General features: G+C 38.4%; 2 protein-coding genes across 2 annotated transcripts; both read left to right on the top strand.

Annotated features, from left to right (window-relative positions):
• Positions 1–1133: 1133 nt before the first annotated feature.
• Positions 1134–10308, top strand: LOC146474007 (putative ammonium transporter 3). The gene is made up of 7 exons (XM_085118019.1): positions 1134–1293; positions 2431–2571; positions 3391–3627; positions 4143–4340; positions 6992–7241; positions 8112–8386; positions 9194–10308. The coding sequence occupies exons 1-7, from the start codon at positions 1143–1145 to the stop codon at positions 9514–9516; spliced, it is 1575 nt and encodes a 524-aa protein (XP_084974145.1). The 5' UTR covers positions 1134–1142; the 3' UTR covers positions 9517–10308.
• Positions 10309–13437: 3129 nt separating this feature from the next.
• On the top strand, positions 13438–14517 carry LOC146474006 (histamine H2 receptor-like). Its single transcript, XM_085117696.1, has one exon. It carries the CDS (start codon positions 13438–13440, stop codon positions 14515–14517), a length of 1080 nt encoding a protein of 359 aa, XP_084973822.1.
• Positions 14518–17897: the final 3380 nt, after the last annotated feature.

The raw sequence follows: 17897 nt of genomic DNA, 5'->3' as shown, positions 1-17897 counted from the left end.
GTTCGATCTGTCTTATCTCTACTAATATTATAGGGTTTTTTTTATTGAACTCAATAAACCAGAAATTCGTTAGCGAAATTTATATTGGAGTTCGCGGGGGCGCCTATCGAGAATTCCCAAGTATGAAAATTTGATTTTGTACGATGCAATAAACCAATGTTGCAAAATTCAATAAACAATGAAGTTCAATAACGGCAACACCAAACTTCTTTAAAATGGTCTGCATTTATCGCATCAATGCTCAATGGTCGTAGGGAATGCATTGGTCGAATGTCACAACTCTGTATGCATAGAAAAGTTGAATCGCCTGTGAAAAGCAGCAAAGTTGACACATTACAACTCGGTATATATTGTTGCCGGGGCAAGTTGCAGCTTCTGTTTACTAGAAAATACACCACCAACAGCTTTCTGATGTCCTCATTCAGTCATATTTGCTATCGATAGTGCGAATACATCAACACAATTTCACTTAGCTTGTGAAAAACGGGAAAATGTCGAAGAAATCTCGAAGCACACGGAATTCGAGCAAGCCGAATACGAGCTCTGAGCCTGCAATCTTTTTTACCATTTAGATCCAGGCATGCACTCATTGCCATGCCAATGACAGCATGATGGCGAGGCTATTTTCCGTGAACGGACAGTTGTAATTTTCATATAACTATGGCTACCAGCCAGTACAAGATGGCGTCCAATTATCGCGGTCAATAACCGTTGGACATCATAAAAACTAGCCGCGGACTGCAGCTGATTTTGGTAACGACGTGAATAGCGTGCATTCTCCAGTATCGTCGAACGCAATAATATATTTTGGGAAAATTTAAACCATTTAAACAGTCTTAATCATCCGCAGGCTTAAAGCTGTAAAGATATGCTATATTATTTTGACTGAGCCAAGATATTCTATTGTAAAAGAGAAAGCGTTAATTTAGCAAGCTATTAGGGTGATTATTGTTCCTTTCGACAGGAAATACTGAAAGTCTAAAATATTCACAAAGTGCAATAAGCCGTAGCTTTTTTAAAACGTGTTTATTATAAACATAATCGGTGGGTGGCAAGGTTACTCGCGCGTAGTGTTCATCATGCGTCAAACATATCATAAATAAAACATTTGACAGGGAGCTCGAGAACAAACATAACACGAGATGAATTTCACTCAAAACTCCTCCAACACTTTAAATGATACTTTGCTCGAGAATAAACCTGCTCAGCTTAATTCCGATGACGCAACATGGATTTTGACAAGCGCTTTCATTATCTTTACGATGCAGTCCGGATTTGGGCTTGTAGAATCAGGTGCGTATTTTAAAGGAAAATTTAGAATATTTAATATTTACCAAGCTTGCTGAAGGTGGATTGCTGGAAACGTGCAATACTGGTTTATGACCCCAAACGAAAGAAAGTACGTTGTATCCAGTTCTATCCGAGTTGATATACTTTTAAGCGACGAGTCTGCGGAAGGAAGCGCTATCTTGGACAAGTTTGGTGAAATGGAATACAAGAACATGTTGGCTGAATTAATTGGTAAACAAACATTTCCGAAAAATATCTTCTTTTACAGTTGAAATCAGCTTAATTTTGTCGAGAAACGTTTAAACTGACTGTAAAATGTGTCACTATTAAACAGTTGTGGCATGAACCGCATCGATATGTGTTTTGAATTTGAATATCCACAATATATCGATCGTTTACATACGGATTCATTAAACATTTGTCACCGTCTTCAATAGAAATTAAACTGCGAAGATTTCGACTTAGATCATTGTTTCAAAATCTCTCGGGAACAAAACGTAATATTTGGCATTTTATTCGGATTGCGCTTAAGTCTTTGTCTAATTAATTACAGAACTTTTTGCCCAGTAAGAAAATTAAACTGTTAGTCACACACCAGTTCATGAAACTGTCTTGAGATAACAAAGCGAATAAGAAAGACAGGTTCACTTTGAAAAGGAGAAACGGCTAAAGACTATTCAGGAATAGAACAGCAGGTGACATATCCTAAAACCCTTTGTTATTTTAATTAATATTAATATCGCAAACGGTGCGATTGCTAAAACCATGGTGAAGACATTTGACGGTTACGTAATCAAAACCCAACATCCCCAAGGAAATTAATTAACAAAAATCGAAGAACGAAATAAAAATACTTCTTCGTAGAGTGTGAGCAAAGCAAGCTATAGAACAATTCTCCTTATTATTATTTTTTTTAAATCTCTTTGTTCTTTGTTTATTTGGGTATTAATGGCCACTCTTGAATTGCCACTTCATTACACTAGTTATAAGTAAATTACCATGTTACTCAGATCACATTTTCTAAATGTACGCTTGGCTAGACACATTACCAGTGAGAACACCAGAGAGATTCTCATTTTATTTCACTGGAATATTCAATGTTCCACTCTATAAAGATGTTTTACTTTTATTCTCTTATAGGTTTGGTCTCCCAGAAAAATGAAGTCAACATTATGGTTAAAAATGCCGTTGACGTCATATACGGTGGTCTCTCCTATTGGCTGTACGGTTTCGGTTTCAGTTTTGGCATCGCTAAAGGGACTAATGCCTTCTGTGGTGTAGGTGAGACAAATCACGTTGCCTCCAAATTGCATTGATTATACTCAGAGTTATACTCAGATTATTAAACTTATATAATTGTACTTAGAGCATGGTCCCAAGCCTCCGACATCAAGCACGGCTCGCATGTGTGATTTGGCATGGGAACGAGACTGAGATAATACACAAATTTTGTCCATCGTCAGGAAAACAAAGGAACCGGCATTTGAAAATTTTTAGGCGAGACGTTTCGAGGGATTGTGCAGATTTGGTTAATGATACTGACTTACAAACAAAAGATGCTTAACCCTTTAAGCCCTAACAGTGATCAGCATCAAATTTTTCCTTATAATATCAATCCTTATTCAACCCCAAAGGTCAAGAGAATTAAGGATATGATCAAACAAGATGAATTTGCTTGATATTTTAATCAGTAACTTCTCCCCAGTACCTTTATAAGAAAAGTATGGGAAAAGATTGGAGAATTTCTTAGTTGATATTAGGGGTTAAAGGGTTAATGCAGTCAATAAATATGTGAAATCGCGACCCCTCTCCTTCTGCTACTTTATAGTGTCTTCACTCGAATGCACCTCATCGCGTCTCGTGTCCAGTTTAAGCCAATCAAACTCGGAGAAAAACAAGCCATGAACTGTAAGTCCTGATGAAGCCGAGTGAGGCTGGAGTCTGTAGCTATTTACAACCGGTCTCTTAACCCATACTATAATCTTTACATTTGTTCATATTGTTGCTGCAAATAAACAGCTCATGTCAGTTTAATGCAATTAAAAAAAATATGTGGTTTCCATTATATCTTTTTGCTTTTTCATCTCTTTAATATCACAGGTTACTTCTTGACTGACGTGGAAGCGAAGGACGGTGATGTGTTTGCTTTGTACTTCTTTCAAATGTCATTTGCCACGACTGCTACCACAATTGTGTCAGGCGCCATGGCAGAAAGAACACATCTTAACGCTTATACCATCTTCTCTTTCACAAACACTATATCGTACTGTTTTCCGGCGCACTGGATCTGGGGCGAAAAAGGCTTTCTTAAGGAGCTTGGCGTTATTGACTTCGCAGGTATAAGCTTTCTATTTAAAAAAAAAATCTTGTATTTCACGAGAGCCTGAACTTTAAATCAAAGCTCGTCTCCTTGACCTGCTACAATGTACCAAGTGATCTACACTCATTAGATAGATGTTGCTCTGCTTACTGTTTTTTTTTTTCTTTATATTTAAAGGTGCTACAAACCCTTGACCACAATATATATACGCAAGGGACATAAATTATAATTTAACAAATCGATGGCATTTCAGTCTATGGTTTATACTCTTATGGACCATAAAATGACGTCATGAAATGTTCAAAGGCTTCAACACTCTGCCAGCAGAGGTTTCTCGTTGATGTTGTTTCTTGTTATATTTTTGTTGTTTCTTTCCTCCAAAGAGGGAGGGAAAGAAAACAGCCAGGAAAAATACACGACAGAAACAACAAGGTTAATCGTTAGCATCAATCCGTAAATGATTTGATGATATGAAGGTTTTAAAAATACATTAACGTGGAAAACAGAATTAAGATGTACATCATTCTTACAGGATGTTCAGCGGTGCACCTAGTTGGAGGTGTGGCCGGGTTGGTCGCCGCCATTATACTGGGTCCCAGAATTGGCACATATGACAAGACAATAAAGAAAAGCAAACCCGGTTCACTCACTAATGTGATGCTAGGGACGTTCATGCTGTGGTGGGGCTGGCTGGGTTTCAACTGTGGAAGCACGTTTGGAATCAGTGGAGGTATGAAATCGATAGACAGTCTGCGCTGGATTTGCATTTGTCTTCAGCTAAAATATACAGAATAATTAACCCAACAAAAACGATTTTGGAGCTCTTGCAAAGCACTGACTACTTACTGGACTTCAAAGTGAAAGATGTGTCACATTTTCACCACGAAAATAATAAATGTCAGCCACATTACTTTCTCTGTGTCTCTCCAACATAATGATGCATGAAATTTTGATACTAAAGACAAAGGGTCATTTCCTTACAGAGGAACTACGCAATATAATTTAATGTCTGACTTCAAACACCATGCTGTCTTCAGGCAGACGAACTGTTTTTATTACTATATAGCTGTATACACGACTGTATGCTTACAACCTGACTAGCAGAAAACTTATCTTTTTAAAATAGCTTTTGATGTTTAGTATACCTTTAATTTATCATACTTTAGTTTTCATGCTGTAATACGCCTATGCGCAATATAAGTTATCAATTTCTATTAGTTACGACAGATTTCAGTCCGTCAAAGGCCTCCTCCTGCGGTTTTTTCCAAACGACTGCTGCATCTGTCTGAGTAAGCTGTGACATGGGTCCTTGAAGATCAGCTTTCAGCTCGATGAACTTGTCTAAGTAATGAATTGTTTCTAGAATATATCCGGAGAACACCTTCCCTTTGTGTGTGTGCGGGCATTTGGTTAATAGACCTTATTTTCTCTGGACACGGTCTCAACCCTTCTGTTGAGAGAATTTGTCCAACATAACTTCTGGAACTATGAGTTTCACTTTATGGGGGTTGAACTTCAAGCCTTCACTGCTGTTGTCAAGTATTGCTCTTAAATTCTCATTCATATCTCTTTGATGTTCACCATGAATCAGGCCATGAATCAGGCTAAATCACGTACTGTAATTTCAACATGAACCACTTCAAAAAGTCTGTGAATCTCTCGTTGGTAGATTTCAGGAGCTGGTGGACGGGGTCTCGTGAATTGGTAACGCCCCTGAGGGGTATTAAACGTCATAGAGCTTAGCACTCTGGTCATCCACTTGAAGTTGCCTGTACCCGCTGCAAACATCGGGGGATGTGAATCTCAATGAATCGGACAGGCGAGATGCCACCTCCTCCTCAGTAACCATCGCATAATAGGGTCGTTTGAGAACCTTATTCACGTCCTTAGGTGGAAGAATGTTCATGCCTCTACTGATCTTTGGATTAAATTTTCCTTTAGTCAACAACTAGCATAGATATCACCCGAAGTGTATGCTCCTCCTCTTTCGCAATAACACGGTCTTCTTCCATCTATTTGAGCTTTTCTCGGCTGGTTCTAGAAGAGCAATCGGCAGTTTCCTGGGTGGGTGGACTACTTGAGGTACCGAAGGATCAATCTCCGAATGAACTTTGGTTGGCAGTATACCAGGCTTGTCACTGAAAAAGTGTGGATATTCACGCAGCACAGGTCAGTCTTCAAAATACTCTGGTCCTCATCTTGTCTCGATGTTTCACAATATGTGGCTCAGGTGTATCTATCAGTTGAAGATTCATAAACACTTCCAGATCCAGGCAGGCATCACAATCCAACAGTGGTGTGAAGTCGCCTTCTACAACAAGGTAAAGCCCATCGAGTTTTCGGCTCCTGTACTGAGTCGGAAGAGATACAGAGCCCTTGGGATGTATGGGTTTCCTTGCAAGCCAACCCCTAAGAGGTTGGTGAATCTTTTGTAGGAGTTTCTTAATTAGAGATTTTCGTGTACAGATTGTAGGCGATGACCGTGGCTTCTACACCGTCTGTGTCTGCCTTCATTCGAACGTCTCTTCCTGTAATCTTGAGAGTAATCAAGCTTTTGTTGCTCTTTCGGTTGCCAGAAACAATTCCCAGTTCAACAGATTCATACTATGTGTGCACATCCTGACTCTTGCCCTGACAGTCTTCATCAAAAGGAATTCTCTTGCTCCATCTTGTCAACTTGTGAACCTTTTAAGCATTCTCTCTTCACACCTGTACAATGTGTCCTTCTTTCTTACGCTTCATGCAATTGTCTCCAAATAGAGGTTATTTATTTAGGTGAATAAATGGGTTGCAATGGGTTGCCTTGCATTGAGACGCGACTTGTCATCTTTTCCGTACCTTCTAGCAATTCCTTCATTTTTCAAGTACACTGTCTAACGCCATGTTTTAAAATCCGTTGTAAACACAGCTCTAAACTTTAACTTTCAACGTTCATACGAAAATAAAGTGACACCTGTCCAACGTATCCCATTAACACGTGTTCTGTAACTCAACTCGAACATGGAAGCCACAAAAGTTTTTGGGTGCCCTGGTCAATAACATTACACTGTTTTTTGTTTTTTTTTTTAATAATTTGTGGTGCAATATCTGTAGAGTTTTACAAATTGTATGCGATTTTAACATACTCATCAAAGTTAAAACTTTTATTGAATACGGTTTTCTTTAAAAAAAGTCGGGTATTAACTTATGAAACTACCATATTAGAATAAGAGTGAATCGAATGCAATCTCTAACCTTGTCTCTCTTCCTTGTTTTTCAATTTTGCTTTCTTTTTCCTTCTGATTTTTTGTTTAGTTTGCTTATGTTTTCCAGTCACTGGTTGTTGGATAATTAATTTTTCCAGAAATCAATTTATCAGTTGATAGGAAGGTTTTTCTATAGGAAAATGGCTTCTCGCCTCCAGGTCAGCGGTCGTGACTCTAAATGGATCCATTGGTGGAGGAATTCTGGGAATAATCTACAGTTTTGCGTACCGGAAGCGGAAGTTGAATGTGGCCGTGTTTATTACCGGTATACTTGGTGGACTGGTGGGCATTACTGCTATCTGTGCCATGTGCAGGCCCTGGGAAGGACTCTTAATTGGATTCATCGGAGGATTGGTAGCATGTGGAAGTTGCGACATCATTGACAGGTTTGTGCTGTCATGGCAACCGACGCAGTCATGCCAAGCGAGTGCAGTGCATGAATGTCGTTGTAGCAAGCGTGAAAATTCTTGTTAGAAAATTAAATGCAAGATAAACAAATCACAATCCAAATCAGTAATTATCATTATTATTAATAACTGATCTTCTGTTTGATTGGCTATCTCAGTAGCAATATTTGATTCAAGTCAGGTAAATCACAGAGGTTAGAGGTTATAGTCACGGTAGGGCGAGAAAAACAAAAATATTTACCATATTAATGGGACGCATTTGTTAACATCTTTACCGCCCCTAAGAACACTTGCTTTTTTTCAATCCCAGTGTTCCTTTTTTCTTTATAAATCTTGCAGAAGTAAGCATGTTACTGTAGGTACGTTTCCTTGGCAACTAACTAACTAGTTAGCTGTAGTAAATTAGAAATTGACACTTCCTTCAAAAAAGCTAGTTCAATCTCGAAAATGAAAGAAGATTAACATCTCCGATAAGTCAGTGAAGGGTGGACAAATCTCGGGAACATAAAACTATAAAAATATAAAAAGAGGCTAGGACCTTATCAAATATAATTCAAGAGTAGAATTGCTGCAACCTTACAACTCGAACTCATTTGTCAAAGGAAATCGTTAATCGTTACCTTGAAGAAGACTTGGAATGTCATCTTAGTTATCACAAAATTTGGTGAGATTATGCTTTGAATTTCTTCAAGAATCATTAATAGTTTGAGAAGCTATATCAAACACTCAAAAGAGCATTTCGTTTTATTTCCAAACACGAAGTGGTTAGTCTCTCTACGTGTTTGGAAATCGGATGAAACACTCTTCCTCGTTTTTTGATATATCACTACTAAAACAATCTTTCTACAGATTTAAAGTGGATGATCCTGTGGGATGCATTGGAACTCATGCCGCAGCTGGCATCTGGGGAATGATTGCAGTGGGTCTGTTTGTCGAAGAGGAACAGCTGGTTGGATTTTCTTCTGTTCGTGGACTCCTCAAAGGTGGTAGTGCCAAGCTCCTCGGGGTTCAGATCCTGACATGCGTGGTTGTTACTGTGTGGGCCGGTTTTACGACATGGATTCTACTGTTCCTTATTAACAAGATCTGTCCAATCAGACTCAGCCATGAAGAGGAAATGATGGGTGCGTGAGGGTGGAAATTTGCATTTAGTAATTTGAATTGTAGATTTGAAGTGTAGAGGAAAATACCCTTGGGCAAATGAATCAAGGATCTACAGTTACTGACGTACTTTCCTTTTCAGTAAAAGACCCTCTCCCCTCCCCTTCCCCCAACCCCTTAAACAGCTGTTATTGATATTAACTGTACAAAACTAAAAAAGGCTTTAATTCGACTGTTCGATTTAAAACTAACCATGCGTAGCAAGGTGTCTTTTACGTTCAGTTCAACCACAGCGTTGACGGCGTAGAACAGCCGAGACTGCACACCATGACGGTCCTGTCACTCTCGTCCAATTGACAACATAATTTGCGGTACTTCTGTTGTTCCTTGTGATGCTTGCAAGATTTCATAACAACAAGCTATCCGTACAAATATCACTCAGTTGTTCTTACGTCTCAATTTAAACAGAAAACTCATTACTGTTTGGGAATAAGGTTCCTTGTAGAATGTCAGTTGGATAGTTGGCTAAAAATGACATCATGCAGAAAGCTTTTGGCAAATCATCCAGAGAAGAAGAAGAATTCATGATGACTTTTTTATATTGTAGCAATCTCATTTTCTCTTGGTTAATTAAGCAAGAAGCCACATCGTAATTTTAGATGGTGGTAATTTTCAGTGATAAATTTATCACAACTTCCAGACGCAGTCCACACTGCAATAAATCCTCTACGATATTTATATTAACTAATTATTTTTGCTAACGAAACACAAAGAAAAAAACCAATTATCAATAGCTGCACTTGATAAACATTTCGGCAACTCTCTTTTAGGTGCCGACAAACTCGAACACGGCATAGACTTCAACGAATCAGAGGACGATGCCGCCAACCTTAGTAATGACGGCCTTGCAGAAGTGGATGGACTAGACAGTGAAAGAGAGTATACGGGAAACGAGGCTGAAGCTAGCAATAATAGTCAAGCACCATGGAATCACGGTTTCGGTTGTGAACCTGAGATGGAGGAAATACTTTCTATACAGAACCTCCCTGGATGCGTCAACTATGGTTTTGAGGGGAAAACTTCGAACAGAAGCTTAAGGAACCGAAAGTCAAAATGTGAAATCGGTGTACAGGTTGATTTAGAAGATGAGTAGGTTAGACTCTAGTTTGCGGAACCTCTTACATTTAAGTTTTCATACAAGCACACACTGATTCATTTTCAGAATAAGTAATGGTACTTGAACTAGGTAGATTAAATTTCAATCGAATGGGAATTAAATCAGCTGAGCGGGTAGATCCGGGATGATTTGAACGAGTACAATTATATCAGGAGCACATCTGTTCGGATGCCCTAAATCACCTCAGAAATTCAGTTTTAGTCGAAAAGAAAATCTCTGGCTATCTTCAGTAAACGTTCAGCTCAAAATCAAGATGAGCACTTAATGTAGGCGTTAAAAGACCTATCCACTCTGAGGAAAAATATAGATGGCGGCTGTAATCCAGCCTACGGAAAAAGATGACGGCTGCACATTTTACCACAATACTCTGCGAACCTAACGCGGCGAATAGGCATATAGAAAGCCATATCATTTTGCGTAATTCGTTTCTGTACTAACAACATTGTGTGTGCCGGGTTTGAAGTTTTTAGAACATTTTGCAATTTTATGAGCGGTTTTAGGATTTCGTACACTAAGAATTATGGTTAATGTAACGGTTGTCATCTTTTTCGGCAGGGGGATTGGACACTAACGTGACTGTGCTCCGATTATGTCATAATTAGGCCCACATAGAACCAACCGCTTTGTTATCAATATGATTTACCACCAAAGCCGGTCATTTCACACAGTGAAACACAACGTAATGAGCAATTTATACTGCAATTAAGCTATGTTTGGTCCTCTTAGGGAGTTTGGTACAGAGTGTCTGTTACCAGCTATCCAAAGAGGAATTCCTAATAAAATATAAAATAATCGTTTGTCTCACGTGTTAGTCACTTAAATTGTTGATCGCTTCATATAGTTTTGAAGACCCCGTTTTAAAAGATCTGTCCGAAACCAGTTAATAATATATATAATTTTGTAAAAAAATACCAACAAACGAAAACAAAAAGCAAAAGGTGGCCAATTTGAACAATTGAAAAGGCCTGTGAACGGGGCTTCTAAACAACATTGCTCCCACCTTGTCGGATAAAACTTCCAAATCTCTTACCTTAGAACGACAGAAAAAAGTCGTTTAGTCCAATTAGCATCCCTCCTTCCTTTTCTGTTAACTGCTTAACATTACTCAGAAATAGTTTTTTTATAAGTAGACAGATACAGCGAAAAACATAACGTCTAGCTAACTTCTTCTATATTTAGTGTGTCACAACTGAAGCCATCGTTTGAAAACGGTACAATGCAACGCCAGGGACGCTTACCGATTTACAGAAGCTTTCGTCTCAGTCCAAGTTGAGTCAATTTTGTGATCCGTATAACGAGACTGAAGATTCAGGCTCAGGAATCAAGAAGAACGCATGTCCCCTCTTCTGAGAAATGCACGTTTTAGAATATACCCCAATCGATGATGAGGAAACTGACGTCTGTACACTGAGTCGTCATGATCGTGATGCAAGGAAAACAAAAGGAAACAAGGTATAATAAATTAGACTACCAAGAAACGACATCCTGTAGATACGCTAAAAAACCCAAATGACACCAAAAATCTTTTATAACAGATACACTGAATAAAAACTGAGATATTCGAACGTTAAGAGGCGTCCACATTAAACTAACATGCCGTAGATTGGGCAGAGATATTTTACAGTATAGTGAGCTGTCAGCGTACATGCATCAGGTGATTATTTATTTTCGATTATTTGAGTGGAGTGGTCCATAGACTATCTTGGGACAGCTACTTGCTCTTTCGTTATAAGCAACGTGTTACCATTCTAATGCACCTTTAAATTTCGATTTAAATTTTATTTATGTTAAAACAGCTTTTTCAAGAAAATGGCACAACGATGGAATACGTACAACCGAACGGTGACAATTTTCGTCGTTGTATGGTACACTGAGAAGTTTTAACGTATTTAATGGCCTGTTAGAAATTCACTTGGATTTTCGAGGGTCAATTTCATTAAGAAGGAACGTTCATGATCCAATATATCGACGTTCCACTGCATTTAATTTGCTTGCAAGAGAAAAAAAAAACGAACATTATTCTACAATTGATAACTTATCAAACGAGTTGAATCCTCCACCAAATGAAATTTTGAGGAAAATTGCTTCGTTTCATAAATACTAATGGTCTGGATCGTGAAATTTGCCATTGCGAATCCAATAATTCTATTTATTTCAGTCAAGTCGTTATCTTCGAAATTGCTCCTATGAAAAGGCTCATTGCTTACTTTTCTGAAATTTGACATATATATTTGCTATTCTGCCCAACATTGCCGCTGCCAAAAATACATGCATGAAAATTAATTTTTATAATTAAAAAACCTGGAGTTTTAATGATACAGGGTAACACGCTGTGCTGAGAAAAATAAACATGAGATGATTTCCTTTCACACTAGTCCTTATTATGTTAGCAAAATTAATACAAACAATCTCTATTATCTCAAGCTTCGATTTCTTCCCGAATGGTTTAATTTCAAAAGCTAGATTTCAAGGTGATATATTTTTCGCCTAACACCTGTCGGACCAGAAAGAACGCAGACAAAATTGACAGGTGTCATTCATAGCCTGACAACAAAATCCATGGTAAGCAATTTCTCGTCTTTGAATTAACAAATGTTTGTCCAAGTTTATTGCAGTTGAAATTCATTATTAGTAACTACCCTACAACTCATTTCATGGATAAAAGTGATCTCTCCTATTGTAACGGTTTTAAACTTTTAACTGGCGATTTGCTGATTTATTAGCCAATCGACGGAAATCATAGTTGACCAGTCATCGTGGGCTCTGATAAAAACACCGAAAAAAGGTGTTGTAAATGCTAGTTTAAATAGTGGAAAAGAATATGACAGTCAAATAATTTTAATTCAGTAATAAAATCTTAAGAACTTTTCACGTCCGAAGATTTATGTATAGATATACCTTGCGCGTAAAATATTTTTATCATTTTGGGGGGCAAACTAAATAATTTTAATTCATCATATGCTTCATGCGTGACACCTCATTTCCTTTTAAATGTACCAATACAGATGCCCTATATTAAGTAATTTTTAATGAAAAAAAAACTTCAAGTTTTCTCATATCCGCTCGATATTGTTATCACGCTCAGAGTTTTTAATTTCAAGTCCGCATCTAATAGAAACTTGTTTCACACAGAACGCCCTGTCAGTTGTCCGTAGGAGGGAGGAGGGGGGGGGGGGGGGGAAGGTTCAAATTAGTGGGGTATACGGGGAGGCTCCACCAATGAAAGACTGCCTTTTTCAGCGTCACAATTTTAATATTTTTAAGAGCTACAAATTACAGCGCAATGCCGTGCCAGTAACGTAGGGGTATTCTAATGTCTTTGGCTAAAAGAGAGGCGCATTTTGTTTTGTTCTACCTATGTGAAAGGGATGCCATTCTCTTATATGTTTTAAGCCTCCGACTGCACCCTCCCAGTATGAAACTTTGTTGAATACTCCACCCCCCCCCCCCCCTCCCCCGTTATTCCCGCCCCCGGTTTATTTTTATATACAAAAACAAATAATGAATCTGTCGTTGCAAAGTCTATAATACGGAGACATTACTCACAGGTGACACAACCGCGGTCAGTATCGATAAACGAATTTGACAACAACCTTTAAAAGCTCAGTTTTGGGCATAATACGCTATTCCCTAAGTTATTTCACTCATAAAATGTTAGAAAAAGAACTTAAAGTGCATAGTCTAGCCGACGAATTGCACAAAGTTTGCAGTTAATACAAGTATGAGGTAAAGGAAGCCCACGATTAAGGGGAGCGTTAAGACAAACATTCACTCAAATCATTAGTAAATACAAAAAAGATGTTGCTTTGCTAGATTTTAGGAGAACATCTACGTGATCCAAAACATACACTAACAAAAACAATATCGTATCAGTAGTATACTGTGCCACCATATGTTATGAATAACAAAGAAGACTTCAATGCAAGTAACGGAACAACAAACCCACAAGCTGCTCTCTCTGTGGAAACGTATGTGGTTTCATCCTTGTTCTTCGCTATTGCCATCGTCTCAGTCTTGGGGAACGTTCTCGTCGTTTTAGCGGTCTACACCAACAGAAGACTGCAAACGACTAGCAACTTCCTGCTAGCTGCCTTGGCTGTGCCAGATTTCTTCCAAGGAGCGGTTTCCCTTCCTCTGAGACTTGTAGAGGTTTTGGACAAAGACTGTGATCATAAGACGTTCTGTCGCGCAGCGATACCAATATCGACGCTATTCGGAGGTACGTCAAATCTGCACATTCTGTTGATCGCTATGGAGAGGTTTATTGCCATTTTTTGGCCTTATTTCTACTGTACCTGGATTACAACTAAAAGAGCTTCAGTGGGTGTCGGAGCGGCATGGATGTCCATGATAATTTTCTCTCTTTTGCCTGTGATGGGTTGGGGTGGAAAACAGCCTGACGATTCAGTCTCCTTTTGCCGGTTTCCAGCGTTTCTGACTCAAGGGTACATTGCAAGCCTGTACATATTCGTTCATGTCATCCCTATAGTCACTGTACTCTTCCTTAACATCTTCATCTTGAGAGCGAGTCTTGACCATGTCCGACGAATCGGCGCGCAATTCGTTGCTACTGATTTCAATTCGCAAATGGTTGGTGATTCTGAATTACCCCCTGACCAGTCCGAGAGAGTGCTAAAGAGGAGGAGGGAAGCGACTATGCAGAGGAAGGCCACAAGGACTGTAATCGCAGTTGCAGGATCGTTCATTTTATTGGTAATACCAATTATTGCCATTGATATAGTAGAGGCGCTCAGTGGTGCTGTGGTCCCGGTTTGGATTGTGAAGATCACAGTGCTTATGATCTATGCCAATCACTGTGTCAATGTCTTTGTGTATGCAGGATTCAATAGGGATTACAGAAAAACGTTTGTAAAGATTGTTACATGTAAGAAGAGACTAAATATTGCCACACTGGAATATAAACGGAGTCGGAAAACTACAAAAGTAGCACCTCTTAGCTCTTCCAATAGCTGCTAGGCAGCATTGGTGATGGCCGTTACTTCAGTTCAAGTAAGCTGTACTCGTAAACAGCTCATAGAAACGTTAGAAATGTACCTGTTACCATGTTTAAACGCGAGTATTTTAGCAGGAACACCCAAAGAGAACTAATATTTAAATACATTTGAAACATGTATTTGCACTGCGGATGAAAGATGAAATAGAAGAAAGATTCAAGCAATTATCTACCCAACCAGACTGTTGCGAGAAAACCTGAAAAAATTTCTGACTAGAATCGGATTTGAGCCGATGAAAAAAAAATTTCAAATGTTGTTTCCCTTTGTTTCCGTATAGTTTTATTACATTTAAAACGTATATTTTTTGTAATGTCTATCTGTTCGGATTAATATATTCTTTAGCTGAAACGTCAACTCGCAGGGAATTATGGAATCTTGTTCCTTGAGTTTTTCGAACTGCCGTTTGCCTTCCAAAAATGTAGCTGGAATTATTTCGTGCTTTCAGTTTAGCGACATATTTGGCCCTCCGAAAGCAAATTAGTTTCCAGTGTTCTGAGAGTTTGATGTGACATTAATTCGCTGAAGAAATCTCCAACACATCACAATTTAAGACCTTTCCATGCAATAGATATTCCACGGGTATCTTTCAATTGTAATCACAATTATATATATTTTTATTTTTAACTTCTTTATTATCTTTTCAATTACACAGACATTAACAAACAAGTAGGTTACAAAACAGTTATTAACTTATGGCTCGCAAAAACAAACAAACAAACAAACAAACAAACAAAAATAAAAAAAAAACCAAGAATTTCAACAGGGTGAAAAAAAGCTAATTTAAAATCCATTTACATACATCCAACGAATTGAGAAGAAATTGAACCATATCAAGATAATTATCGATCGATCGTTTTAACGAATAAGCCTCAGTTCTATATTTGTAACTAATTTCATTTATAAAGTCAGAGACAAGTAATGATTTTTTCTGAAGTTTACATCTGTAAATGTAGTTAAGCGCAAAAACGAAGAGTGTAGTTTAATTTTTTTTTTAATATTTCAGATGAAAGATGACAGACCGAATAAAAATTATTCAGTGTTAATCACAATAATGGATTTACAAAGACTGAAAAGGTTTATTTTTCCTGCAAAATTTCAAACCCCAGTTTCAGTAGCTGATTGCCTAAACAAAAGGTTTCGTTCCTAATGCGTATTCGTAGGCAATGTGCATTTTTGCATCTAATATAATGCATGCTATAGGCTTGTGGCAGTCATCTCTTGATAGCCGTAGATAACCTATACTTTTAAGGTTATACCCCATACCTTCAGAGGTGTCTCGCGTTTAAGCGATGTAGCGCGTCCAGTTTAAACTGTAGATACCTAAACCCCTATATCAAATTAAAGCTTATAGAGCTGGCTATTAAACTATACCAAGAATTTTGAAATAAAATGAATCGTCGAATTTTTCACGACCTCTAAATGCAAGCGTCCGAATCACCTTTTTAAAGCCACAAGTGAAAGCGAATTTTGTTTTTCACTAATTTAATTTGCTCCTCAGTTTCCGCACCCAATGCGCTAAATCGCTCTTGGAGAAAAAATATTTCGAAAGAAAAAAATTCGCAGACATGGTTCTGTTGTTTATATGTTAAACTAGCTGCTGCCCAAATTTGAAGGCAAACGAACAAATTCCTTTTGAGTTTTAGCTCTTTGAAGTGGCTCCTCCAAGTCAAAAAATTGATTAGAGAAAACAGCGCTAAAAATTCTGCAATTCATTTTATTTCAAAATTCTTAGTATGATTTGATAGCCAGCTTGATAAGGTTTAATTTGATGTAGGGGTTCAGGTATCTACAGTTTAAACAGGACGCGCTACATCGCTTGGACGCGAGACACCTCTGAAGGTTTAGGGTAACCTTAAATTACTTTTGTGCTTCACTAGCGGCCCAGAAATTACTATAGTATCAAACAATTATGATTATGATTGGTTGAAGTTTTAAAATCTGGATTGTAGCGACACTACTTACTTTTTTGCCGGCCTGTAAACCTTATCCATTGGTGTACAAAGCAATCATCAAACTTAACTGACTGATTGCTGTTCAGCGTTTGAGGGGCAGCTCAATGGCACGTTTCACTGACAGTATCATCAGTCCCTGGATTATAGGGGCGTGGAGTATCCAAGTCTGTTTAGAAAGAGGAGTGCATCGAAACATTGCTGTTACGGTATAAAAGCTAAAAAACCCTTCATGAAAGCGTCGACTCTACTTTCTTTCCTGAACTGCTTAACAGCTTGACCTCAGCCCTGACTGGCTCCCTTGTTTACAGATAGCACGCAGCTCAATCCTATTATTTCGTTGTCACCAGTACCTTATTTCCATTAAAGAGTCAACTACACAGAACGCGCGTTCGTGAAATGTAGTCTGACTTTTGTGTCTTTGGGTCGGAGGGATATCGTTCAAATGAACGCTACTGCATGAGAAGTTCTTTCCTGTGGTGCTGTTTGGTATGGTGTACAAAGTGGTTCTAATTGTTAAGTCTGTGAATGAAATCCTTTAGCGAGACCACTCTCTGGCTACCGCACCAGTTCTCCTATGCAGTAAGAATCACACTAGCAAAATTAAAATGAAGATTTCGAGTATACTTCAAAACGTCCGTCCGACGGCCAGACGGCTACAGGTCCATAAAAAGATGCTCAAAGGTTAAAGGTGAAAAAAAAAAGCGATGTTCCTTGATGTTACACTTGAAGCCTATTGAATAATTGAGAGAGCTATTTTTTCATTCAGCGACATGGGCAAACTCCAGGAGTACCCGACGAGAGCATTTAAGTAAAATGCTTAAAATGTTGTCTTCCGTGTTCCTAGGTTGTTTTTTGACCTTTTAAGACTCACTTGTGCAAGCTAGCACGGACTGATCTATTCGGATGCTTTAAATAGCTGAAAAGCTAAGTTGCAAATAGTTTTGAAACAGAATTTTATTCCCGGCCGAATTTAACTAGCTGTTGTTGGTTTTACGAAAATTCTAGCGGACATGTTTTTCGCATTTTTAACGAAATATTTCTCTCTTCGAAAACGAAGGGAATTAGTTTTCCAACGTAACGAATTTTTTGAGCTGGCATTTTTCGAAGAAAACTCCATAGTTTCTTTACGACTTAATTCGAATTTAAGGCCTTCCGAACGTACAGATATTCACAGAAATAAACCGTTGGGTTTCCCTGATACTCGGAAAACGAAAATCCTTGTTGTTCACGCAACATGAGTCGAACCTTAGACCTTCCGATTACTATTTCCGATGTTCTACCACTGAGCTACAGGAGACTCGTGGGAGCTAAGGCCATTAAACTAGGTTCATGTGACAAACGTGAAAGGTCCAAAGGTTGTCGGAAGTCACTCGAAGCCTTTCGAAGATTA

This window comes from Pavona decussata, unplaced genomic scaffold (genome assembly GCF_977016875.1).
Source record: "Pavona decussata unplaced genomic scaffold, jaPavDecu1.1 SCAFFOLD_92, whole genome shotgun sequence".
NCBI lineage: Eukaryota > Metazoa > Cnidaria > Anthozoa > Scleractinia > Agariciidae > Pavona > Pavona decussata.
The sequence above is the reverse complement of the archived record's forward strand: the minus strand, read 5'-3'. Positions and strand labels throughout refer to the sequence as shown.

What these genes read in the sequence shown, in the direction of transcription:
- LOC146474007 (XM_085118019.1), top strand. Translation starts at nt 1,143, where the DNA reads ATGAATTTCACTCAAAACTCCTCCAACACTTTAAATGATACTTTGCTC. An exon ending in ATTTGGGCTTGTAGAATCAG is followed by an intron (nt 1,294 to 2,430) that starts GTGCGTATTTTA and finishes ATTCTCTTATAG; the next exon opens with GTTTGGTCTCCCAGAAAAAT. An exon ending in CCATGAAGAGGAAATGATGG is followed by an intron (nt 8,387 to 9,193) that starts GTGCGTGAGGGT and finishes ACTCTCTTTTAG; the next exon opens with GTGCCGACAAACTCGAACAC.
- LOC146474006 (XM_085117696.1), top strand. Translation starts at nt 13,438, where the DNA reads ATGAATAACAAAGAAGACTTCAATGCAAGTAACGGAACAACAAACCCA.